Below are 10,503 nucleotides of genomic sequence, written 5' to 3'. Positions count from 1 at the left end.
ATCAGTTTGAATCAATGATGGGTTTGATTTCAATTTAATTTTTTATTTTTTAAATAAATTTTTTAAAATTATGTCATTTAAAATTGATATATAAATAAATTAAATTATTAAATAGTTAAATTTAAATTTATTTTTAACTTGTAAAAAAATATTATTTATATTTAAATGTAATATTATTTATTTTTGTATTATATATATATATTTATTTTTTATATTATATAAATAGATACATTTTACAATTTATTTATTTAATAAAATATATATTTGATAATATTTAAGATTTATATTTTATTTAAATTTTTTACTTTTAAAAATTTTCAACATCGAAATTGAATTAATTATTTATAATTTAAATTTAATTTAAACTAAAATCAAAATTATGAAAAATTAGAATCGCTTTAAAATTAAATTAAATTAAAATCAGACTGAAATAGTTAAAAAATTGAAATTATTTTTAATTTATTTTTCAAATCAAACAGCAATCGACGCACGCTATGTCTACTGTAAATTATTCTAATAGAAACAAAGAAAGAAATTTATCTTCTATTTAACGGGACAAAATACATAAATTAAATTATTCTTTTTAAAAAAATCCATTAATATATATTAATTTTAACATAATTAAAAAAAAAACACCTCTAAAATTAACCATGAGTAGAGAAAAACCTAGTCAAGACTTGAGAATTTTCTCGAATAAAGATTTAATTCATCCTTTTTTAAAAAACATTAGTTTATCGCTAGAATAAATATAAAAAAATTTATAATTTAATTCTTAGATATTATTATTATTTATAAAATATTTTTTATATTTTTTTAAATTTATTAAAATATTTTTATTATTTTCTTTCGTTAATCGTTTAATTTTTTATTTATTTTTTACTATTTCTATCATTAAAAAATACCACAAAATAACTAAATTATCCATGTTAATTAATTCTATCTTCTTTCTCAAATCGCCAAATTGTTTCTCCCAATTCCCTTAACTCCAGCAACCCCACCCTTGCATCCAATAGGAACGTTGGGCTTTCAGCCCTTCCCTTCACCAAATTAATGCCCGCAACCTTTTTCTCTTTGGCATCTTCTCTTTGGCATCGCGTCTCAAAAGCCCTTACACATCAAATTACAATATCTCCTTTATATTTAGTCGACCAACCTCTTGTTTTTTTTGACATCGCTGTCAAAATAGCCCCTATACACTAAATTGTAATATCTCACTTATTTTTCTCTTATTTGCCCCATCAATCTCATTGGTATAGGACCTTCGTCTCAACCAATGAAAGTCCGCTGCATCCTTTGGTCTCGTCGTTAGTCTTGTAGACGGATATACATTAGTATTTTCATAGATTTCTTTCGATCGATGTTGTGTATTTTCATAGATTTCTTTCGATCGATTGATGTCATGGATAAAGTAAATTAAATTTCAAATTTAGTTTGGGTGATTAATTAAAAAAATTTTAAAAAAATTTTTTATATTTAATTTTTTTTTGTATTGATTGTAGTTTTTTAATTCTACATATTATTTGAGTTTTTTTTTTTTAAAATTTGGGACTTTATTGATGCTTTTGAATTTGAAAACTGATATTGCATTTGGATTTATGAATTTAATTTAGACCACCTTTGACTCCACGTCAAACCACCCTTGGACTCCCTTTGGATCCTCACCTTCTATGGGTGGATGGCCAAACCAGACTAATATTATACCCAACTTTGCAGCTTCTTAGTAGTTGAAATTTGCACCAAGTGCTAGAGATATGGACTTAGATATGGAGTTGCTTGGGCTTGATAATCGCCATCATTGGCAAAACACAATTGATGGATGAGATATTCGGTATTTTCTCACCCTCCACTTGGAATAATAGTAAATTAAATATTTGCTCTTTTTTTTTATCGAATGTAAAATTGAATAGAATTAGAAAAATGAATTTCTTATCATAAGAATAAAAATGATAGTTTAGAATTTTAAATTTTTTTTCGTTTTATTATCATAATTTTAATAAAATAAAGGTAAAATTAGATGAGAGAACTATTTCGTTAATAAAAAAAATATTTTAATAAATTTATAAAAATATAAAAATTAATTTATAAATAATTGTAATATTTAGGGTATAAATAATAAATTTTTAATAAATTTAAAAGAATTATAGGCCAAAAAGAAAATATTGGGCTAAACCTAAAAGCAAAAGAAAAAGGACAATAGCATAGCCGAGAGTGATTGATTACATACTTCTATAAAGAATTCTTATGTACATTGTATGGATTAAGAAGAGAGAAAATTTTTCAACACGAGCGATTTTCCCACCTTATGCATCTTCAACACGAATACCATGGAAAATGTTTTTTTATAAAAATAATAATTTATTATTTTTATTTTTAATTATAATTCAAAAAAATACTAATAAATTTATATATAATACTGTTAATAAAATTATCAAATTCCAAAAAATACTTTTTCGTTTTAAAAATAATTATTTTTTTAAAAATAATTTATTTTTATTTAAATAATAAAAAATATTTTCTGTTAATTAATTTATTTAAAAATTTTAAATATTAAATGATGAAAGATAATAATTTTTAAAAAATATTTTATATGAAACAACAGCATATTTAATAGTAAATATTCCATTTTAATTCACCATCATCAACATTTTAGGTTTATTTTCTTTCATTATTTTTCCTTTCAATTTCCTCTCAACTCTAATTGATGATTGGATCATTCAATTCTTGATGGGCGATTGCAATTGTTTTAGATGGAGCAGTCCGCAGCATACAAGTGCCCAATTTGAGAGGCAGAGAAAGGGAGGCAAAGAGTTTTTTGTTTTTTTTTTTTTTACACAAAACAAAAAACACACAGAGGTTTGTTAAGCAAAGGCAATGAGATGGACTTGTCATCAAACTGCAAAACAAACACACCTTTCACTTAACCCACACAGATTTGAACGTGTTGTTTGCTGCTTCTGCATTTTTATCAAATTTTATAGCTATGAGTCTCTCTGTTTCTTCAAGCAAATCCCTCTCTGTTTATTTCCTTTTCAATCTTCATCTCCAAGCTTGCAAACTCCTCTGTTTTTTTTTTCTCTTGTTCACTCCCATTTAGCCTCCTTTCTAAGTAAACTCCTCAACTACTACTTCTACGACATCCCAACCATTCACTTCTCATAAATACTTCCTTTTCTTTCCCTTTTGGACGGACCCATTGCACCCTTTTCGATTATTATTCCAGAATTCTGTTTGAGGGCACAAAATATGAGGGTATCCATGTGGTTTTTGGTTCTGCTGCTTGTTTTTGGCTTTAATGACAGGAGTTTTGCTCATCAGAGGCCTCGCACGGAGCGGATTTCAGGTTCCATTCTTTTATATTGCCTTGATTTAGCCCTTTTCTGCGTAGATTTTAAGCATTTTTTGGTTGTTTCTCCTTGTGTGAGCTGCAAGTAGACTTCAAATTGTGTTTGTCCATTTGTTATTTGAATTTGCATTCAATGATCGATGGTTAGTTAGGGATACTTGCTCTCTTGTTATGTGTACTTGTGTAGCCATTGATCATTGAATGCAAATTCAAAAGGCAAATGGCTATACTTGCCTCAGAATTTTCACTCTTGTTATGTGCACTTGTGTAGCCGTTGATCTCTGCAGAAAAATTTTTGACACTTTTTTTTTGGGGGGGACGCCTAAATACCCTTCTCTTAGGACTTAGAACAATTAATAACTTAGGTAAAGGCTAGTTTTATTCCTGGGTATAATAGTTTTCTTGATATGAATTGCATTTTAGATAAATATTTCAAACAATATGAATTGCATTTTAGATAAATATTTCAAGCAATCTTTGAAATGATTGATGGATGGGAATTCTTGTAACCATAATGGATTTATACTTGAGGAATCTTATAACTGCATGGTGAAAATTGTGAGAGTGTTTCTCTTTGTTTCTGACATTGTCTGCTTGGACTGCATATGGAAATTGATGAATCTAAATTCTCGAGTAGTTTGCTTTATGTGATTCTGAAGCATTAAAATCAGTTCTGCTTTGGGTTTCAATAATGCAGGAAGTGCTGGTGATGTTTTGGAAGATGATCCAGTGGGAAGGTTGAAAGTTTATGTATATGAGCTTCCTAGCAAATACAACAAGAAATTGCTACAGAAAGATCCAAGATGTCTCACCTATATGTTTGCTGCAGAGATCTTCATTCATAGGTTTCTTTTATCCAGCGCAGTTCGAACCCTTAATCCTGATGAAGCGGATTGGTTTTACACTCCAATATATACCACTTGTGATCTTACACCTACGGGCATGCCATTGCCCTTCAAATCTCCACGGATGATGAGAAGTGCAATACAGCTTATCTCTACCAATTGGCCTTACTGGAATCGCACAGAAGGGGCTGATCATTTCTTTGTTGTGCCCCATGACTTTGGAGCCTGCTTTCATTATCAGGCAAGGTCCTATGATTAGTTTGAATCTATGTCTTGATTTTGTGCTGCTAAATTATACTTGCAGGCAGTTGGTCTAATTTATATAAATTCTGTATTTCTTTTGTTCATTTTGGTAGGAGTCTTACGGTTCTTTTAGGCACTAATCTTGTAGTCTACATTCGTTTTGCCCATAGGTGAAACATTAGAATTGGGGATGTAGATAAGTGGAGCTTTGGTTGCAAAAGTTGTGTGAAGTTGATCTCATGTAGTGCTAGATCAAATGTCATGAATTATTAATAGAAAACCTGTGGATCTAGAAACCTTAAAACCTGTAGCGTTGGGTATTGGATCTGAAGGTAGATCAAGAAAGACTAAACATGGAAACAATCAAAATGTGCTTTGTTCTATACTGGGTTTGTTCCAGATGATTCTGCAATGTTGTCAAAGATATTTCACCATTATTCTTTAGGCAATGTCGCCTCAATGCTACCTGCAGTAATTTTTAGACCTGCAATTTTTTCTGCTCATTTATGTTCCTCTTAAAAATGATAGCCACTAATCCACATTCACAGTGACACTGTTAAGTCCTATTGGTTATATTAACTTCACTGAATAAGACAACAAATCTAAAAGCAAAGATTTTACCATTATGTAGTTAAAACAAATCAAAAAGGTTCTAGAGGTCATCTGATTTTCACATTGGAATCAGTTGGCGTTAAGGCCTTTTGCTTGAATATGATTTCTTTTCATTCATCTGAAAAATTGCACAAATCAGCAATAGTTTCTACTATCAATAATTGCTATTATTAAATTTTCTGTTTACCCAATTGTGCAGGAAGAGAAAGCCATTAAACGGGGAATTCTTCCATTACTCCAACGTGCTACTTTGGTTCAAACGTTTGGACAGCGGAATCATGTATGCTTGAATGAGGGTTCAATCACAATTCCTCCATATGCTCCCCCCCAAAAAATGCAGGCCCGCCAGATTCCCCCAGAGACTCCGCGTTCCATTTTTGTCTACTTCCGTGGCTTGTTTTATGATGTAAATAATGATCCAGAAGGTGGATACTATGCAAGGTGCGTCACACTGAACTTGTGAAAGGAGTTGTTAAATGAGTTAGTAACACTAACCTGCCTCAGTTCCTCCTTCCCCAGATGACTCTTTGCATGGATAAACTAAAAAATTCAGTTTTGCAGTCACAATTTATAAATTATGTTAGTTAAGTGGCCATTAACTATTACTGAACCAAAGGGAATGAGATTTTTTAATGGAGTTGATAGGAACCAGTGACTAATACTAAAATTTAGCTTGCTTAGGAATTGCTTAATGTGAGTTGAGCCAAAGCCAAATCTCTTAAAATTTTGATTAGTTAATTTCTGTGGCTCTTGCATCTCAGATTTGCATTCCAGCTTTAGTCTCTGTTACGAACTTAAATGGATTTTGTTGTCATCTTCTTTTGAGTTGTATATTTTTTGTAGCAGTTGTGAGTAGTCACTCATTCCTAATCCTTCTGTACAACTGACAGAGGAGCAAGAGCAGCTGTTTGGGAGAATTTTAAGAACAATCCTCTCTTTGACATCTCAACTGAACATCCAACCACATATTATGAAGACATGCAACGAGCTATATTCTGCTTATGCCCACTTGGCTGGGCACCATGGAGTCCAAGATTGGTTGAAGCAGTGGTGTTTGGCTGCATTCCAGTGATCATAGCAGATGACATCGTTTTACCCTTTGCAGATGCTATCCCATGGGAGCAAATTGGAGTATTTGTAGCAGAAGAAGATGTCCCTAACTTGGATATGATCCTAACATCGATACCAACAGAAGAGATCTTGAGAAAGCAGAGGCTTCTTGCAAATCCTTCAATGAAACGAGCAATGTTATTCCCACAACCTGCACAATCTGGAGATGCTTTCCACCAAATATTAAATGGGCTTGCTCGCAAATTGCCCCATGACGAGAAGATTTTCCTGAAGCCTGGTGAAAAGGTTTTGAATTGGACGGCTGGACCTGTAGGGGACTTGAAACCTTGGTAACTGGCTGTGGGAATGTTGTTGTGGCGGCATATCTGCTGTTTCTGGAAATACGTTTAGAGAAAGGTTTCGGCCTATACCAAAATTTGTAAACTTCTCTTTGAAATTTTGTTCCTGTAGAGATGCTCAACTTCTTATTTTGTACATCTGAATTTCCATATTATAAATAGTTCGTGCACTTGCACGGTATACCTTCTCTTCTGCCTTTTTTTTGTTTAAATTTAGAATTAATCATTTACTATGAAAGAATTTAAATAAATTCTTGCAGGTATGATTTTTCACTTTTTTAATGTAAAAAAAAAATTAAATTCTTTAATGTCAAATGCTAGAGTTATAAAAACCTATTAATTAAAATTTTTATAATTTTTTAAATTTCAAACAATATTCTTTTTTTGAAAGAAAAATTTCAGTAAGAGTTTTAAATTTTAATTTCCACTAGAATTGCTAATATTTACCTCTTTAACCCAATTCTCGTCCTTTGAGAGTGGAGAGGGCGATGGCATTTCCATTCATTTTCTTTTCTTTTTTTTTTAAAAAAAAAAACTATTATTTATTTGTATTGACCATCACAAATTTTAAATCAATTTAATAAAAAAAAAACTCATGTAATAAAAGTTGGCCTCACTTTCAGTATGTTTGGCGTTGATTTGGAGGTAAAAAATTAATTTTTAGAAAAAAAAAAGATTAAAAAAAATTATTATTTTAATGTTATTATAATTAAATTATATTAAAAATATTTTTTTAATATTTTCATAATATTGAGTGAAAAAAAAATCTCATGAACAAAAAAATATAGCATTCATATATTTTTAAGAGCGAAATGTGACCGTGGAAGTGAAAAGAATTAATTCTTTCACTTTATCAAGAGACATTAATTTTAAAATTGTAAGTTTGAGCATCTTAAATGCAAATGCAAAATCCTTAAATTATAGTTTAATAGTGTAATTCATGCAATAACATGTGATTTTGTGGAGGACTCATGTTGTTGATGGATCCTAAAACTTTTTGTCTTCAACATGATTTAGAACATTGATGTGTTCTATTTTAATTAGCTAGAGCCCCAACTTACCATTCCATGTGGTATTTGGGTTTATTATAAAATTAAAAAAAAAATAATGAAAAGCATGATATGGTAAAAAGATAAAAATCCATAAGCATAAATTAAGAACGTTGGCTTGACATTTTGGCAAACAGCTTTGGGGACCTATTGGTGTTTCCGCAATTTGATTCCGTGTCATTGAAAGTTTGGAACAATTTTCTAGTCTAATTAGTGCCGTAACCAGAAGCACGGTTGGAGCCTCTTATTAATTAGGGTGTGTTTTTGTTTTTGTTTTTTTTCATTGTATTCTTAATGTGTATTATTATTATTATTATTTAATATTTTAAAAAATCAATGTTTTATAAAAATAATTTTTTTTAATTTTTTTATTAAATTTTAATCGACTTGTTTGAATTTTAATGGAATTTATTATCTTGTGATAAAAAAAAATAAAATATATAGTTACAATTATAACAATTAAATAATAGAAATATTTATAACTATTATAAAAAATAAAAAATGAGTTTAATTAAGTTTTAAAAGATTTCTTCAATAACTATTATAAATTTGTTTGAAAAATTATCAAGTTTTTTTGGAATAATGAGATTCAACTCTTATACCTTTTTAATTATTTAATTTGATGATTAAGGTGATCAACAATCAAAAATCAAAAATCAAAGAATTGCTTTGAGTTCCTATTGTATGTATTTGCTCGTAGTTGAAACTTTATTTTCCTGTTGGTGGAGTTGTTTTTAAGTGTAAAAAAAATCAACAGTTAAAATATTAAAAATTAATTAAAAATTATTTTTATTCTTTAAATTTTCTTTTCATTGTTGTATGCTTCTCTTATATGTTTATATTTGACCAACCCCTATTTTTGAGGGGGAGAAGGGTGAGTTACATGTGTATTCAATTTTATTTTTATTCTCCACTCGCTTTTATTTTCCCTCTTTGTGGGGATTGGACTGATTTTTTCTTTTTCTTTTATTTTATTTTATTTGATTTCTTTTCCAAGTTTCTTATAGTTGTTGGTGAGAGATTTTTTCAATGAACATGGCATGGAGAATAAAGAACTCTATTTTGTGACATCAATAATTTGGAATCACGTTAATATGTCCCGTGACCAATACTCTCGTTGATGGTTTTGATTTAAGTTCTACCGTACTCTATATTAGTTATTTAGAGAGAAATTTTCACTTTATTGCATTAAGAATTTCATTTTTTTTTATATATATATATTATTGTGATTTTAAAATTGTAAAAATGATTTGGTTTAACTATTATCATTATCAATTATATTTTATTTTATTATAGTTTTTAATGATTCAGACGAAAAGAAATTTGTGTGCTACGCTGTAAAATCAGCGTGTAAATTTGAATGATATTTTGAATCGAATTTTTAATTTATTTGAATCTTTTGATTTTAATTTATTTGTTTGTTTTGATTTTTATTTTTTAGTCTTTTTCTTAAGCTTTTGATGTTTTTTTAATAACCCTTTCTGAATGTAGCCTATTAAGTCTTGCAAAATGCCAAGTAATTTGCGTTGGTTAATAAAAGAATGAATGATTTTTTTGAAATGATTTTTTTTTTAGTAATTTTTGCGGATAGTAATGTTAAGGTTCGATTTGAATTTCACGTGAGATGGTGGCTGGTGGTTTGGCACTTTATTAATTTATTATTATTGTTTATTGATGGATGGCGTTGAGTAAGGTCAATGCCAGGTAGGAAATGGAAACGACGCTTAAAATCTGCGTCCTTATCACTACGATCAATCTGTCCGTTCTTTTAGCTGAAGGGATGCCCAATTGTACCGGCTCTTCATCCCACAAATAACAATTACAACTTGATGAATGTTTTAGGCGTCTTTCCCTTTGTTTTACTTTTTTTTTTTTCTAAATAAACTTCTTTTTTAACTATATAATAAAAAATTATTAAGTACTAATAGTGTATCATCCCAATAATATTCAAATGAATAACTAAAATAATTTAAATTTTAATAAATTTAAATTGAATTTGACTTCTATATAAACAAAATTTTAGTAATAGTGGATGATGCGGCCGAAAAACAGAGTTATATTTTTATTAGTTAGATCTGCAAAAAAGAGAACGTGAAGTGATGAGTATCAACGACAGTTATTCCGATGCTCAAGATCAGCATATTGGAGAATAGGATGAATGTAATGAATTGATTAAAGTTAAGAATTGCTTATCTTTACCTTTATTATTATTCTCTTTTTTATACTGTAAAAGGATGGAGATAGATATAGTATTTTCTGATAATCTGATGATGATGTAGCCGGTTGCTTGATGAGGGATTTCACTAACTAATAGGGCATCGATCCCGCGATTATATGCGTAATGGAGATATGCTGGATTGTATCTGTTAACGGTAACTGTATGCCGAGACTCGTCCTATCAAGAGGAGGGCGAGTCTTGATGAGGAATTAGGTGTTAAGGTATCTGGGTCTTCCTTTTATCGGATGTGACTATATTACCCACTTATCAAATTCTTGCCACATGACCCCTATTTTATGGTGACAGCTTATATCTCACTTTGGGCAACTCTTGTTTAGTATCAGAAGTCCCCCCCTAGTTTTCAATTTTCAAATTCGAAGGTAATATTTGTTTTCACAATCTGGGCACGTGGCCTTTTGAGATTGGTCTTCCCTTGTTCATGTCGCTTTGTCTACCTAGCCCTTTAATGATGGTTGTCTCGTTTTTCAAGCTGAATTTAAAGCCTATCGTCAAAATCGTCTTATAAGGACTATTCTTCTTCCTCAAATATTATTTTTACTCCCATATGTAATCTTTACTTTCAAAAAGACTCGGTTGCTCCTTCTTTCCTAGTTACACTCCCTTACTTTTACGGTAATTTCTTTTTGCCTTTAAAAATGAATAGGAATACGTCCTCTTCTTCTCTTTCCTCAGGTGAGCACTTCACCTCAAGCTTCTCTTCTGACGGCCCCATCCGTGTTCCAGTTCCAATCGTCCCACTGGGTGTGGCTTATGAAAGCAAAGG

The 10,503-nt window shown here is 30.0% G+C and overlaps 1 protein-coding gene across 1 annotated transcript; it reads left to right on the top strand.

Moving 5' to 3' along the window:
- The first annotated feature begins 2,893 nt into the window (after window positions 1-2,893).
- On the top strand, window positions 2,894-6,640 carry LOC110620511 (probable beta-1,4-xylosyltransferase IRX10). The gene is made up of 4 exons (XM_021764283.2): window positions 2,894-3,340; window positions 4,041-4,429; window positions 5,243-5,484; window positions 5,934-6,640. Exons 1-4 carry the CDS (start codon window positions 3,244-3,246, stop codon window positions 6,445-6,447), a joined length of 1,242 nt encoding a protein of 413 aa, XP_021619975.1. The 5' UTR covers window positions 2,894-3,243; the 3' UTR covers window positions 6,448-6,640.
- The last annotated feature ends 3,863 nt before the right edge of the window (window positions 6,641-10,503 follow it).

The sequence above is a fragment of the Manihot esculenta genome, chromosome 8 (assembly GCF_001659605.2).
Source record: "Manihot esculenta cultivar AM560-2 chromosome 8, M.esculenta_v8, whole genome shotgun sequence".
NCBI lineage: Eukaryota > Viridiplantae > Streptophyta > Magnoliopsida > Malpighiales > Euphorbiaceae > Manihot > Manihot esculenta.
Note: the sequence above shows the minus strand (reverse complement) of the source record. Positions and strands in the feature narration are given on the sequence as shown.

What these genes read in the sequence shown, in the direction of transcription:
- LOC110620511 (XM_021764283.2), top strand. Translation starts at nt 3,244, where the DNA reads ATGAGGGTATCCATGTGGTTTTTGGTTCTGCTGCTTGTTTTTGGCTTT. An exon ending in TCGCACGGAGCGGATTTCAG is followed by an intron (nt 3,341 to 4,040) that starts GTTCCATTCTTT and finishes TCAATAATGCAG; the next exon opens with GAAGTGCTGGTGATGTTTTG. An exon ending in GAAGGTGGATACTATGCAAG is followed by an intron (nt 5,485 to 5,933) that starts GTGCGTCACACT and finishes TACAACTGACAG; the next exon opens with AGGAGCAAGAGCAGCTGTTT.